The 16873-nt window shown below is 35.7% G+C and overlaps 1 protein-coding gene across 5 annotated transcripts in view; it reads right to left on the bottom strand.

Moving 5' to 3' along the window:
- The window catches only part of HNF4G (hepatocyte nuclear factor 4 gamma), a 129793-nt gene that overhangs the window by 10113 nt on the left and 102807 nt on the right, over positions 1 to 16873 (bottom strand). For 4 of the 5 annotated variants that reach the window (XM_027602061.2, XM_027601906.1, XM_027601820.1 and 1 more), the window contains 4 exons: positions 12972 to 13143; positions 8335 to 8429; positions 5399 to 5505; positions 2946 to 3101 (listed from right to left, as the gene is read on the bottom strand). In XM_027602061.2, the coding sequence (XP_027457862.1) occupies positions 2946 to 3101; positions 5399 to 5505; positions 8335 to 8429; positions 12972 to 13117 (504 nt within the window). In that variant the 5' untranslated portion in view covers positions 13118 to 13143. Of the gene's footprint in view, positions 1 to 2945; positions 3102 to 5398; positions 5506 to 8334; positions 8430 to 12971; positions 13144 to 15941; positions 16127 to 16873 lie in introns of those variants that run through there. The other variant, XM_027601738.1, reaches the window with a different exon arrangement.

Here is a 16873-nt window from a genome sequence, read left to right as displayed (position 1 = left end):
TTTGTTTGTTTGTTGTAATAAACTATAATATTCATAGATACTTGCCATCATTAAGCCTTCTATTTTTCTATTTTAGCGTGTCAGTAGAGTTTTACTTTTCAAAATTTCTATAAGTTCTAAGTCAATACAGTGGAAACAAAAAGCAGAACAAAAAAAGCTGAAAGAAAGTGTTTGGAATAAAATAGAATCAAACAAATCAGAGTTCAAATTCTGGCTTGGCCACATACTACCTGTCTAACCTTAGATAAGCTAACCAGTATGTTTGGGACTCTTTTGTTTTCATCTATCAAATGGGGGCAGTGATAAAAATCTCAAAGTGTAGTCATAAGGACTACATAAGAAAATATATGTAAAACAAACTCTGTTACACATAATAAACTGAATAAACAAAAGCAAAGCAAGGACTTGTGACATTCTGAGAAAAGGATGGGTGATCGGCCTGCTGACACTTTCTAGATTGAACCTTTAACTCTTTGCACTAAGCTCTCAACTGAGTTTTATGCACATACTCGATTGCCTACTTAACATCACCACCAAGAATAGGAAGCATTCCAAATCTAACACATCAAAGTAATGTGTCTCCAACATCTTCATCATCTTAGTAAATGGCCCCATCATTCAAAATGCTTGTTCATGTCAGAAACCGGAGTCCATTTGATTCCTTTCTAATTGTATAGCAAATCTGGGTGCTGCTTCACCATTGCTACCACCCCAGCTGGAGCCTTTGTCATTCTTCATCTTTGCGTGCCACAATGCTCTCCACCGAGCTCATAGGTATTCCTGCTTCCTTTCTGGTTCCTCCATCCTAAATCCTTCTCGACAGAGCTTCCCAGAAAATATTTGTAAAATAATAATCACTTAATATCATTCCTCTGCTGAAAACTCTTCGCTGGTTCCTTATTGTCTTTACAGTAAAACCCAAACTCCTTAACCACGGCCTCACAGGTTGATAGCTCAATGCTTTGCCCCCCACCCACTTCTCTGGTTTCATCTTGCAACATCCCTTGCTCACTTTTCTCCAGGCACATTATTCCTACTTGCCTCAGAGCCTTTGAACATGATGTTCCTGTCCCTGGAATGCTTTGTCCTCGGATCTTGGCATGCCCGACCCCTTGTCATTCAGGTCTCAGGAAAAATCTCTGATCTCCAGCTTAATGTATGTCTTACCATTCCACCCCAGTCATTCTCCAACTCATTTCATTCTATTTTATGGAAATTATCCCCACCTAGAATTTACTTACTCATAATCTGTATATTTTTTATTGTCTGTCTCTCCCAAATAGAGTGCAAACTTTATGAGAATAGTGACACAATCTGTATTTTTATCACCAAATCCTCACGGTTCCTAAAACTGAAATGCAGTCCTACGATATATTTGTTTGATGAATTTTCTGAGTGAATTTCACTGATCTAGGATCAGTTTTAAACACTGTTAAGTGGAGATAATAACATTTATGCCAGAGCTCCTGAGAGGATTACATAAAATAATGTAATATATAACGCAACTGAAAGCTACTTCTCTAGTGCCTTAACCACAATGGACATTTGCCAATCCATGGCTATTAATGTTATATTGTTAGTATTCAAGTGTCATTTAGTAAATAAAAACTCTTTTTGACGGGTTACTGGATTTTAATTTTCCAATTTTTAAATCATTGTCTTCATACCACAAGTCAGCAACTTTTAAGGAGGAGTGATAATAAAAATATAAAACTGATAAATAACATAACCCTACTTATATGGCTTGGGGTGAGACACGTATGTTTTAGCAATTTAGCATTATTCACTCTGAAATAACCTTCTGAGCCAAGCTATCTTTATGATATGTCAATAACCATGACTCACACCAGGAAGGCAGTTACAGAACATTTTAAGAATGATTTAAAAAAAAAAAAAAGAATGATTTCAGATTTCATAGCTTTTTTTTTTTTTTTTTTGGTCGCCACGTGAAATGCTGTCTTGGAAATATAACTGCTGACTTCCTATGATCACTTTTCATTCTGGTTGTGTAAATACTTTGCCCTTCTTGGATTTTTAAATAATCATGCACCTTTCCCTTTGATTGTTTCTTTGTTTTTCTGTATTAGTGGTAAAGAGCACTGGTCAGAGGGTGTAAAAATATACACTGGGTATAATACATACCATGGTTTACTCAATGCGGGTCATTAAAAATTTTCAAATTACTTGCATCTATAATATATTAACTACTCAGATGGAAGCATTCAAAATTAATCTGAAGCTAATAATCTAATTTTCATAGACTAGGAAATTGAAATTCTTAGCTATTAATTAAAATGTCTTAACGTCTATATGACAAAATATGAAAATATCGGTATTAGGAAAAGATTATTGTATCTGAATTCTATTTTTCTGTAGATTTCAGAGTATGATTCTAGAGACATTTTTGCCAGACCTATTATTTTTATACAGTAAATGCTAGAATAAAATTGACAACATGAAGGGCAAAATTTTATGTTAATTGTATAGAGTGCCTACAAAGACACCAACACAACCTATGTGGTCTCTGTCTAGGGGCAGCCTGGTATTTCAGTGGAATTTTATATGGCACCTTCCATAAACACCAAGACCCACCAGTATACCACTTGCCTCCCAGATATTTATTCTGCCAATACTTTTCTCACAATGGCAGTTCCTTGCTATCTGTTTTTCTTCTTCACTTAAGCTTTTTAAACTCCAGGAGGGAAGACCCATGTCTTCCTCAACTTCACCCAATAAATAAATTTGCAGGACCCCTGAAATAGAAGTTAAACAGTTGTGCCTCCTGAGAGAACACGGTGAGTGGACAAGAAAACCAATCTTTTTCCTCATAAATGAACCTTTGTTAAATATGGTCAATCTATTATAGATATAATTTAAAAAACACAAAGATGTAGCCAAGTTCAAAAAACATTTCTGAAAGCATTCGTACCATCTTTTAACTATACCTGGTCATCCAGCGGTAACTCACAGAAGGCAGGAATATATTTGGCCCATTCCACCAAGACCAGGAGCTGTTGCTTCATAGATTCACAGACATCACCGATACTTGCAACCTTCTTAATATTTATGTCAGTGCTTGTGCCAGGGCTTGACACTGAGATCTAGCATGAAGAAGATCACCTTAATTTATCATTTAAAATAATACACGAGCAATATTTCTCTTTCTTCTATGACAGCAATAAGGACAGCTTTGAAATGAGCACTCTCATTGCCACAGTATCTTGGGATACACAGAACATTTTAAAATGGAGAAAAACATACCTATACCTACAAGCTAAATTGGAAACATTCATGGCACAGTACCATGCTCTGGGAGCAGTACCTTTTTCTCACTGGCAAAACCGTAAAATAAGTGACTCAACTTGCAGCATTTTCCTAATTAAAAATGACTATACAAAAAGATATGCCATAGTCACAGGAAATATGCTCTGTGATTTTATTTTTATGAAGAAAATGTTTCCGGTGCATACAGCTCACCAAACTGGGGAAAAAAGATTTAGAAGAGAAGCCAGAACTAGTGATGTTGCTGCATGAAATGGAAGCCTATCAAAGTAAAATTAAGAAACCAACTTTTGGGTGGCTCAGTTGGTTAAGCGACTGCCTTTGGCTCAGGTCATGATCCTGGAGTCCCGGGATCGAGTCCCACATCGGGCTCCCTGCTCAGCAGGGAGTCTGCTTCTCCCTCTGACCCTCTTCCCTCTCATGCTCTCTATCTCTCGTTCTCTCTCTCTCTCTCAAATAAATAAATAAATAAATAAATAAATAAATAAATAAATAAATAAATAAAAGAAACCAACTTTTGACTCGGCAACATTGAAAAGCTTAACCTGTAATGAAAAAATTTTCAAATTATATATAATTTTGAACTAGATAAAATATAAGTGGTTTGAAAATGTTTTTCTGCTAAAAATTGCTTTCTAAAAGTTCTCAGAAACTTAATTTTTGAGCATGCGAGTGTGTGTGTGTGTGTGTGTGTGTGTGTGTCTTTCTATGTGTTTATTTCTTCACAACTTCCCTTAAGCCATTTTGTAAATGCTCTATAGGGTCATCAAGTAATCTTCAAGGACTGATGATAATGGGGATGTTAGCCTCATCATACCACCCTCGTGTTATCAAAAATGAAAGTAGTTGCACTGACTCATTACAGAACCTGATTAATAGTTAGCTATTTCATAACTTTTTATAATAGAAAAATATCATTAACTTTTCTAATGGGGCAATGCTAAAATAAACTGTCTTCAAAAAGTTTCCTCATTTGATTTTTTTTTTTTTTACATTGACCAGTTTATTTTAAAGAATACAATTCATGAAAAGCCAAATGGAAGACATGCATAGAACAAGGTAGGTAGGTAGGGGTGTGGAGTGGTAGAGAGCTTCCAGGCCCTCTCTGGGGGAAATCACTTTTTGAGAATATTAATGGGTTCACCAACCTGTTGTTCAAGAGTTTTTATAACCCAGTCTTCAGCCCCTCCCCCTCACAGATAGCCAGTGGGTGGGGCTGAAATTTCCTATCCTTGAAACCCAGTTTGGTCCTTCTGGTGACCAGCCCCATTCTGATGCCCTTTCTGGGACCCGCCCCTATGTCACCTCATTAGCATAAACTCTGAAGAGGTCTGCTGGAGATTTTATGACTAACAAGAGGCTCTCTTATCACTCAGGGAATTGCAAGGATTTTAGGTCTTTTTTAATTTTTTTTTTTAAGTAGGCTCCACACCCAGTGTGGAGCCCAACATGGGCCTTGAGTTCACAACCCTGAGATCAAGACCTGAGCTGAGATCAAGAGTCAGATGTTCAACCAACTGAGCCACTCAGGCGCCCTTCTTCATTTGATTCTTAAATGATTTATTTTTATGTATATAACTAATGACAAACATTTTTAAACTTTGGAACTGATATTCTCATTCTAGAAATTTAAAATAATAAACTCCTTCTCCATTGGTTTCTGGATTCTGGCTCTTCCCTTAAATACTTGTTTCCAAAGCAGATGCCAAGGTGAGTTCTTGAGTTCGAAACCATCTTCAAGGAAGGAAGCTCTGATGATAGGTCTCAGCCAAGCTCCCCAAAAGTCATAGTAACTGAGTTTACAGATTTAATCAGTAAAGCAAGCTACTGCCTCCAGAGGATTGTGCTACACATTCAGTATTTTAAACCAACCTTGTAAACAAACTTTCATTTAACAACATTAGGCTGAAATACACTGTATTTTTTCTGTTTAAAACCTGGAAGTTGTCCAGAAGTAGTCAAAATTAAGTCAATAGTCCACCTAATATTTTCAAAGTAAAACTGTAATTCTTTTTAGAAATGAGCCCACTTAAATGGACTTAGATTATTTTCGAATTATGCCTAAATAGACATTTGATAGTGTTGAACAGGACTGGATACTGGAGCGCACAGGTACCTGGCGAGACCGAATTTCTGCTTGTGCCAGTGTGTTAATGGAGGGGATGTTGCTGCCATCAAATGTGCTTCTTCTGGTGCTTATTCTATCGCGTTCGTTTTGCACAGCTAGGGGAGAAAAATCACAGTATTCATTGGTCAGTTCTTTTCACTACGTGTCAGGAAATACAGTTTAAGTTTAAAAGTAATAGTATAAAAAGTAAGAAGGGGCTGAGGGGCAGAGGGGAAAGTATGGTAGGACTGAGGATATTCTTCATTCTGTACCACTTTTTAAAAAGTAGAAGGCCAGGCCTGTCATTAGAGCTCATAAAAGACTGCCTTTTGAAACTTCATGATCGCAGCCGTGTCGGAAAGTGTTGGGTCAGTCAGTTCAACCATGCGGTATCTGTAATAGGAGGGCTTTCCATTCTCGCAAAATTAATACAACTGTAAGGTAAGTAGAGGAAGAGTATCGCCTGGGAGACTGATCAAGTCAAACAGTATATCCACCATCAGAAGATACAAATCATAGATTTTGAAACTTTCTTTTTTTTTTCCCTAAAACACTAGCAGAAATGGAATTTCTGAGTGAATTTATTTAGTTAAGGTGATTTTCAGCTTGCAAAGGCTTTTAAGCCTCCCCAAAAACTACACTGTAAATATAAAGAAGAGCGAGAGAGGGAGTATTATCTCCTATATCTGTCATATAAAGAATAATATAAGGGGCGCCTGCGTGGCTCAGTCGGTTAAGCAGCTGCCTTCGGCTCAGGTCATGATCCCGGGGTCCTGGGATCAAGTCCCGCGTCGGGATCCCTGCTCAGCAGAGAGCCTGCCTCTCCCTCTCCCTCTGCCTGCCTCTCTGCCTACTTGTGCTATCTCTCTGTCAAATAAATAGATAAAATCCTTTAAAAAAAAAGAATACTATAAGTCAAATATCAAAGTTAGATTTTACTTATTTACTTATTTTTTTAAAGATTTGTTTATTTATTTTGGGAGAGAGAGAGTGAGTGAGCACAGAAGTGGGAAGGGCAGAGGGAGAAAGAGAGAGAATCTCATTCTGACTTGGGGCTCAATCCCATGACCATGAGCCAAAACCAAGAGTCTGATGCTAACCCGACTGAGCCATCCAGGTGCCCCTCAACGTTAGATTTTAAAACTTAGGAGATAAATGTATCTTCTGTTAACCAAAAAGAATGAAAACAAGGCCTGTGGCCTCTAAATTATTTAGATCAATGCTCTACCCTGTTCTGCTGGAGAGAGAAGACATAAAACTATTATAATTTTTATGCAATTATTATTTTATTAAAGAGATGCACCAATTTCTATGCCAAAATCTACTATCTACCCCAAACTTACTATTAACCACCAACTCATCAATTTGGAAGAGAAAATACTGGACTTTTGCCTTTAAGAGTGAGTAGTGTTTAAGTTGGGAATGAATCATTAATATTTTATCGTAAAATCATATTTACTGGTAGCTTACTCTTTCTTCCCCCCACAGAAATTGTCATTGATTTTTCAGCCTAAACTGACTCATATGGAAATGCATATGTGGAGATAAAAAGTTAAAATGTAAGCTATGCTTTTATGAATTTCATTTACATGATCAATCCTTAGAAACACATCAGAAGAAACTGGGAACATTTGTAATCTTCTTACTGCTTTCATTTTTGACGTAAAACCATGCTTATATAGGTTTCTATCCAACTAACCTTGATATTATGTTATTACTGTAAATAAGAGAAATATATCTACTTTGAAACCCAAAAGTTACTTCCTAATCTACTTAAAAAAAACTAATGCATTATTCTATGAATGGTAGGAGACATAATTTAACTATTTTTGAAAGTAATTTTCTTTCAAAACCCGTGAACTCTTAAAGGAAATAGAGGATTGTGACTTCCTTATACTTTTGTAGGAGTAGTACTGGGGTTCAAATAGAAATAGATGAAATTGATTGACAAAGTATGTAATTAATAAACTACTAAATATGCCATTAGAAATAAGTCATTTTGTAATGACAAAGTGCTTCTTTAATTTTGTGAACTTAGTTTGTCTTCTTTTGGAGACTAGCAATCTGAATGAAACCAATGGAATTTTGGTCTCTTTAAAATAGTGACAAAGAAAAAACTAGCTATGTTCAAGATAAGTTTGATATATTTTACATTTCTGTAGTATATTAACTTGATTTAATTCTTTTATGGTTTGTGAAATAGTTCTGAAAAATATTTCTTTGTATATAATAGGCATAAGCATGTGAAATGATAAGCATAAAATACTGCAGTGGTTATCCCCTGCCCAATGTTTTCATGTGTTCAACAGATTTGTTTCCAAATTAACCATAGTTAGAATGTAGGATAATATAATAAGATTAGTCACCACATTTGAAATGAAATTAATGCACACTAAAACAGAGTATCTAGTGCATTGTCTCTGTTCCTCAATGGAATATAAGCTTCCTGAGAGGGAGCACTCTTTTTTCTGTTATGTTCACCACTGAAGGCTTAGCATCTGCAACAGTTTTTAGAAAGAAGTGCTCAAGAAATATTTGTTAAATAAATAAATCAGTGAATAAAAAGTTAATGTCCAATCAATGCTTATGAGATGAACCAAGATATTCAATTATTATTGACAATAAATATATGCTTAAACATAACATTTACAATTTCAACCTATTAGTAGATTTTGCATTTATCTTTTGAACTGGATATCGGAATATTATTTAGATATTAATTTTGTTTCCAGTTATAACACAGTAGTAGAGGTAATACTGTCTGGAATCAGACAATCATCAAAGACTGGGTGTCAGTGTCCTTGGGTAAATTCCTAAACTCAGGGAATTATAGATTCTTCACTGAGGAAAATCAGAATTCATGTGAAAAGGTTATTGTGCTTAAATGAGGATGTATGTGTATAACAATTTCCAACAATAATTATTATTATACTATATATTATTACCTTCTTTTTTCATTCCTGCTCTAAAACACTTTCTTAATCGACAATATCTACATTGATTCCTTTTGTCCTTGTCAACAACACATTGCCGACTGAACCTATAATATCAAACAAAGATATATTAGTTTGCAGAAAACTGTTTATCAAAAGAAAAAACAAAACCAAACACGCACAAATAAACAGAGAAATAGACCTTGCATAAATATGGTCAAATTTGGCCCCAACAGGAAGAATGTGTAAGAACAATTGCCTGCAACTTTTCCAGTCTAATGGTCAGCATGTACAATGGAAATACAAGCTTTACTTCTCATGCAGTCTTTATAATAAAATAAAACTGACTTTTATCTGACTTTTCACCAGTATACATAGTATACATTATCACTTCTATCCTGAGTTATGAAAGCCAAACCTAGTTTAAAAATCTTTAGCATGTGAGTTCTGATTGCTTATTACTAAATGATTTCAATGTAATAGAGAATATATTAGAACGTCATTCCTCTGCACTTGCATGCTTTTCTCTTTTTAAATATTCTTCTATTAATTTTAAGTGTGCCTCATATGCAATTGAAATTTACTCTTAACTGCCAAATTATGTATCCAGAGGCGGGTGAAAACAGCATTTAGAGTATGGTCTCTGCATAATTAGGTACTACCTCACAGCCACTAAAATGGCTATAATCAGAAAAAATAAACCAGACAATAACAAGTGTCAATGAGGATGTGCAAAAATTGGAACCCTCATACGTTGCTTTTGAAATATGATGCAGCTGCTTGGGAAGAAATTTTGGCAGTTTTTAAAGAGAAGTTAGCTATTAGAGTTACCATATAACCCAGAAATTCCACTCCTATGTATATACACAAAAGAAATGAAAACATATGTTCACATAGAAAAGTGTACACAAATGTCCAAACCACCATTATTCTTAAGAGCCAAAATGCAGGGACAACCCAAAAGTCCATCAGTGGATGAACAGATAAATAAAATATGGTACAGCTACACAATGGATATTATTGCTTGGCAAAAAATGGGAATGGAGTACTGACACGTGCTACAACATGGATGAACCTTGAAAACATCATTCTAAATGAAAGAAGTCAGACACAAAGGCCACATATTGTATACAGGCTCTCTTGAGAGATACTGCTGTTTTGGTTTCAGACCACCACAATAAAGCTAGTATCATAATTAAGTGAGTCAAATGAAATTTCTTGGTTTCCCAGTGTATATTAAAGTTATGTTTACACTGAACTGTAATCTATAAAGTGTGCAACAGCACTGTCTAAAATAGCAATGTAATACCTTAATTAAAAATACTTTATTGCTAAAAACTGCCAACCATTATCCGAACTTTCAACGAGTTGTAATCACGGATCACAGGTCGCCATAACAAATAAAATAATAATGAAAAAGTTTGAAATATTGCAAGAATTACCCAAATGTGATTCACAGACACAAAGTGAGCAAATACTGTTGGAAAATGGCGCCAACAGACTCGCTCAATGCAGGGTTGCCACAAACCTTCAACTCGTAAAAAAAAAAAAAAAATTCAAAGTCTGTGAACTGTAATAAAGTGAGGTGTGTTTGTAATTTAATTTACATCAAAAGTCCTGAAGAGGCAAATCTATAGAAACAGAAAGTTCATTAGTCGTTGCCTGTCATTGGAGGGAGGGAGTTAGGGGAAATGGGGAGCAACAGCTTAAGGGTAGGAGGTCTCTTTACAGACTAAGTTCGTTGTAGTGATGGTTGCTCAACTCTGTGAAAATAATCAAAACCTGAATTGTACACTTAAAAAAAAGGGTACATTTTCTGGAATTAGATGTGAGCTTGATTTCCAGGTCCACCATTCACTCCTGATGGAACGTGGGGATGTTATTTAACATTTTCAAATTAATTTATAGCTGTCAAATTGGAAGGACCTTCAGTAAAAAGTTGTGTGGAGTGTAGGGTAAATATCAATCATAGGCTTTGGGGCAAATATCAACCATATAGCAAAATAATAATATTTCTTCAAAATTGTGTCATAAAATTACCCACATCCACATGTATTGATGTATTACTGATTATTTGTGGCTGATTATTAATGATGGGAATAAAAGAACCTATCTGGTGATCTACAAAAGAAGGTATTTCTTCTAAAAATGATGGGTAGCCACTTTGAACTGACTGAATATAAAGTCTACTATAAAAGAACTGAGCCAGAAGAGAGATATTTTTAGGATGAGGAAAAAGAATTGTTCACTTGGGAATTCATGGCTTCAGGGGAGGGAATCCGATTGCTAATCAATACAAGAGGAAAATACACCCAATTAACATTAATAAAAAAACTGAATAAACATATTAAGCACCTTTTGTGTACAAGATCCTGGTGTAGGGATTAAACAAAGGAATATGACCTGTCTCCTCCATTCAGGGAAACTACAATCTAATAGAGTACACATACAAGTTTACAAATAGCCATAATAAAGAAAACATGATGTGTCAAGTATTGAAACAGCAATTTAAAGTGCTTTGGGACAGAAAGCCCAACTTCAATGGGACGGAACAGCTAGAGTGGAAATGAAATTTGTACATCTGAGGAAATGGATAAATTTGAGACCAGCAAAATCTGAGCTTAAAAAACCTTTACTCTTCTACACCTTCATCATTATAACTATTTTCCAAATGGAAAATCATAGCATTTGCTTAATACCAAAATATGTAAAGAAGGCTAAGTTGGCAGCAATACTCATGATGGGAAGGTGTGAGGAGTTAAACTGTACATGTGGTGGGAATATTTTTTAAATTCCAGAAGTTGTTATGGGAACACTCCTTTCTCACTTTGCCCATACAGGAAGGGAGGAAATCTTGGAAGCCCATGGTGCTGATATTTTCTGATTCTTAAAGTCTTTGTTGGGTTTAGTTGTTTGGATCACACCATCTTTCATATATATGTATTTCATCTTTAACAGAACACGTGACTCAAAATAATGTTTACAGGTTATTTTGTGTTTATTTTCGCTGTTAATTTTGTAAAAGCACTGAATATTTAATGTAATCATAGAGAAAATGCTTTTAATGAGGGAAATCTACTTGGTTTATTTTTTATATCTAGCTAGATATAAAAAGAGCTTTGATGTACATAAAAGCAAGTCATCTAAATAGATTTTCTTGTTTATCAAGAAGGTTTTATTTATTTATTTATTTATTTATTTAAGATTTTATTTATTTACTTGACAGAGAGAGACATAGCGAGAGAGGGAACACAAGTAGGGGGAGTCGTAGAGGGAGAAGCAGGCTTCCCACTGAGCAGGGAGCCTGATTTGGGGCTCAATCTCAGGACCCTGGGATCATGACCTGAGCCGAAGGCAGACGCTTAATGACTGAGCCACCCAGGTGCCCCCAAGAAGGTTTTAAAGTGGATGATGGACACTTTTTTTTTTAACCAACGTTTTAAGCCCTCTTGGAAAAATTACTAGAGAACACTAGTTAGATATTTGGAGAGTTATATATTAACTTTTTTCCAGATCCCTAGAAATCAAATGGCATCATACTGTAAGGGAGATAACTTTTTCCCAAATGTCCAGCTTGTTCTCAAAATAACATAGCAATTCTATACATGCTTTCATCAATAGAGCGAGCTTTGATATTTTTCTGTTAGCATCAGTCATTGTTTTAATCGTCCATATTTCACATGGATGTAATTGGCATTCCAGAACTGTCATTCTGAACACTCAAGGTGGACTATCTAACCCTAACTTGTACTATGATGTTGACTAGGTATTTTTTTTAAAAGCCTACTAGAAACATGTGACATATACAGTATAGTTAAATACATCTTAGACAAAACACTGAATTCAATGGCAAAATTGTGGCATGAGACATACATTTCAAATTTTAAGACTGAAAATTTAATTTCATTCACTGACTTTGACAAGCTACCAAAATCATCCACACTTTTAATAATTTTTTTTAAAAGACTCAGGAGGTAGAGATGTTGAAAAGAAAATCAATACACAGAAAAATACACAGATTGTGAAACCATTTAAATATAGATTTAAATATGTCCATTGGTATGTGAACATGTGGTAAAACAACAAAGGAACATAAAAGACAAACACCAAATTTCAGACAGCAGTTACCTCTGGGAGACGAGAGAAAGAGAAAGTGATAGAAGAAGTGTGTTCACTAGAGGCTTGGACTATATTGGTCTAGGTTGGGTGATAAGTATGTGGATTTTTTTACACATTTTATAAGTCTAAAATGTTTCATAAAAAAGAACCAGCTGTGGGAATGCATCCTGCATACACACCCACATATCCTTACTTTTAACACAGCTTACAGATTTTGTTTGTATAGTCACAGCATTATGAAAGGTCTGTTTCTTAAGATTTTATTTATTTATTTAATTATTTGAAAGTGAGAGCAAGAGAGCAAGAGCAGAGGGAGAGGGACAAGCAGACTCCACGCTGAGGTGGGAGCCCTACTCGGGGCACCATCTCATGACCCTGAGATCATGACCTGAGCCGAAATTAAGAGTCAGATGCTTAACCGACTGAGCCACCCAGGTGCCCCAAAAGCTCTGATTTTATTTCCTTACTTCTTGCACGCCATTTTGAAATGCCTCTAAAGATAACTTTCTCAAAAGGAGCATCTCAAGTACCTGCAAGAATAAACGTGACTCTTGCGTATGCTGCGTCTGAAGAAGCCCTTGCACCCATCACAGCTTGATGCCCCATAATGTTTTCCCGTCGCTCTGTCCCCACATATGGCACATAGACAGTTGACACCATTGTCTGTGGTATTCATACTTGTTGTCTCTGGAGCAGAGTTATCTGTTAAAGAAAAAGCAGAGTAGCCTTCAAGTTAATACTAAGTATTTCTTATGTATATTACCCAAAAAATTATTCATAGGCTCAAAACAGTCCATTTCCTTGACCTCTTGGAGCACACCAGTGCTCTCCTTTTAACCACTGACCACTTCTTCCAGTCTCCGTTCCAGTCTTCCCTCGCATATTTCTGAAGATTAAACTTTGGGACGCCATAGGTCTCAGTTCCCCCAAATATACTCTTTCCCAAGGAAAGCCCATCTGGTCCCATTGTGTTAAATATCATGTGTATGAGAGAAAACCCCCAGATTTTATCTCTAGTTCTGATGTCTTCCATGGGTATCAGTCTGAAATGCCCAAACACCTATATTTAACAACTTCACTTTAAAGTTTAATAGAAATTGCAAATTAATGTATCAAAAACAGAACTCTTCTATTTTTCCCCTCAAACTTGTTCTTCCTTCAGTCTTCCCTATGTCAGTCAATCAATGGTACCATCTAGTACCTAGGACCAATAACCTGGTGGTCTTCATTGGATTCCCTCCTTCATTGTTCATATCCAATCTAATACTAAGTCCATATTTGAAATACATATCGAATCCGCAACTTTTCACCCTTTTACCATGGCCACCCTTATCCAGTCAACTATATCCAGTCAACTCTAATCTTTCCCCTAGATTACTGCAATAGCCTCTTATCTAATTTTTCTGTTTCCACCCTTGCTCCCCTACTGTTTATTACCCCAAAGTGCTTTTGGAATAAGAAATTCACATCATATTAGTTTTCTGTCTCTAACCCTCAGAAACAGAATAAAGCCTACACATCTCAGGCTTGCTGTAAAGCCTTGTGTGATAAAGCCCCCTCCCATCTCTCTGACTCCATTACTTGGTACTACTTTCCATCCTGTTCACTGTTCAACAATGTTGCCTTTTTAACCCCCGTGGAGCTGGCTCCCATCTCTGAATCTTTACACTTGCTGTTCCTTCTTCCTCCAAGGAAAGTTCTTCCTTAAGGATGTCTTTGAGCTGGCTATCTGATTTCTGCTCCCATCTCTCACTTTCTGTGAAATATTCTCTGAACATACATTTTAGAGTCACCCCTCATCTGCCCTTCAAGTAGAATCTAGAACCCTGATTATTTTTTAAATACCTACTTCATTTTTAAAAATTATACTATGAACTAGTCTGTTCATTTACCACCCCTCTTTCCCTACAGAATATAAACTTCATGATGTCAGAGAACTTAAGATCTGTCATACGCACCCCTGTCTTCCAGCTCTGAGAACTGTGCCTGGCATAAAGTATGCATCTAATCCATAGATTCCTCTTTTGGAGGAAGAGGCTTAAAAAACTCCACATAAATATTTTTATTTAAATGGTTTCTTAAATGAATTAGCATTATTGATTACATCTTTAAAAATCTGTATGGACTCAAAAGACACTGAATATAAAAGACATTGAATATAGGTAATATATTAAAAATTATCATAATATTGTATGATAATATAAACATAACAACCCATCATATCTTGAATATAACAAAAAATAAAATTAAAAGCTGTCATGTACCATTACATTCTGTGAAGACACACATATTTTACTTACTAATACTTCTGAGTACACAAACATTACCATATATAATTTCATCAAGTTAAGAAAAACCTTAAAAAAAATATGTTTAAGGGTTAATCATGTGATATTATGGAGTTTAAAGCTAGGAATTTTTCTTTTTGGTAATATAAACAAAATAGATATTAGAAATATGACAGAAGCATTAGGACTGATTGTATTCTAGATTTATGGAAACAGGAAAAAAATTCAACTCTTGCTTCCAGTTTAATGCCATAATTACATATTGTTAACAACACTAATTTGTGCTAAAATTTCAGAGTTCATCTGAGGATTAAAAAAATAATCTTCCCACTAATAAACTATTGTTTATTATAAATATAATGAGAACAGCAGTTGTAAAACTGAGGAGCATAGCAGAACATTACCATATCCTGAGTATAAGATACATTCTCAATCCTGAACTACACACACACACACACACACACACACACACACACGTTTTTCAAAGTATACATAATTACTAGATTTGAGGTGTTCTAACAATTATAAGTAAACTTGGACAAGATTTTTACTTGGAAAAAAACTAAATGCAAAGTCAACAGTAAACTATATTATATAAAGACATGAACTCTAAACAATTCATGCCTTATTTAAAGTTAAAAAGTTACAGTAGATAAATACCAAGAGCTTTGTGAGGCTAAACATTAGCTTGTCAAGTAGTAAGGTTATAACACAAGCCTTTCTTTCCTTTCATATTGTGTTCAGTGCAAAAACTCAGAGTAATTTTAAATGCAGTTTCTCGTCAGCGGCCATTGAGAACTGAAATGACAGGAGGAGGCAACCAGTAAAAGCCTCCTGCGTTCCGTATGTCATTTTAAACACCGCACAGAAATGTACTTCACAGCCAGTCTGCCAATATTACTTACTCCTGTGATTTACAGTACATAAAGTAACTGATGAAACTGTTCTTTTTTACCTTAAGTGGCCCATGACAGAATTCTGAGGTCACTTTATTACGCATAACTAGACTTTTAAAAAGTCTCAACATAAACGAGCCATAACATTATTAATTTCAATTTTGTGAGGAAATGCAAAAGCTCAGATACGTGGTCTTAAAAAGCAAGCCCCGAATTCTTCAGCAAGAAGACACAGAGCTACCACCTGGGAAGCTCAGTTTGTACCCCTCCCACTATACCTGCTTTCCTTTATGTCTACAAGCAGAAGGGAACTCACCATTTGAATTATATAGAATCTGCATAGTTTCAAACTCCAAAGTTGTATAAGTTGGGTCCAAAACTTCACTGTAATTTGCCATCTCCATGTCCAGTATCGGTTCCGATACCCTCATCATTGACTTAGAAACACACATACAAGGGCCACCACAGGCCAGTGTGTGTGATGGCTGTTGGGCTTTCAGTCTGTGAGTGATAATCCAAAGTTAACTGTTACTGTTAACAGTGACTTATGTGGGAGGAGCTGTAAACCTGGAAACTCCTCTGCAGGCCATATTCTGCTCATTTCTTTCTGCTTTATGGCATACGAAAGCAATTCCTTGTGATAATCTCGGAATGCTTCATGGAATCACCTTATCTGAAGTGCTTAGTGGACGAACATGATTTCCTAAATTGATTCCCAGTAGACAATAAATGATGTCATTACGTGGTTAAAAATAGAAAAGAGAATCTCTCAGGTTTCAAGAATTTGTGACATGATTTATCCCATTAAGGGGCTGAAATCACATACCACATGTTCTAAAAGATGGGATTTTGGGCGCCTGGGTGGCTCAGATGGTTAAGCGTCTGCCTTCGGCTCAGGTCATGATCCCAGGGTCCTGGGATCGAGTCCCGCATCGGGCTCCCTGCTCCTTGGGAGCCTGCTTCTCCCTCTGCTTCTCTCTCTCTCTCTCTCTCTCCCTCTGTCTCTCATGAATAAATAAATAAAATCTTTAAAAATAAATAAATAAATGAATAAATAAAAGATGGGATTTTACTGTTATGAATCAAGTCAAGACTGTAAGTTAACACTTAACATAAGCACTTAATGATTTCAATTTTTCTTCCCGTACAATAGGGCTAACTTTGTTTATGTTGGGGTAAAACATTTCTAATTTGAAATGACAAGGATTTATGATATATTCCAGTAGTTGCCTGGACATAACCCTAATA

Source organism: Zalophus californianus, chromosome 4 (assembly GCF_009762305.2).
Source record: "Zalophus californianus isolate mZalCal1 chromosome 4, mZalCal1.pri.v2, whole genome shotgun sequence".
NCBI lineage: Eukaryota > Metazoa > Chordata > Mammalia > Carnivora > Otariidae > Zalophus > Zalophus californianus.
This window is presented reverse-complemented; position numbering and strand designations above follow the sequence as displayed.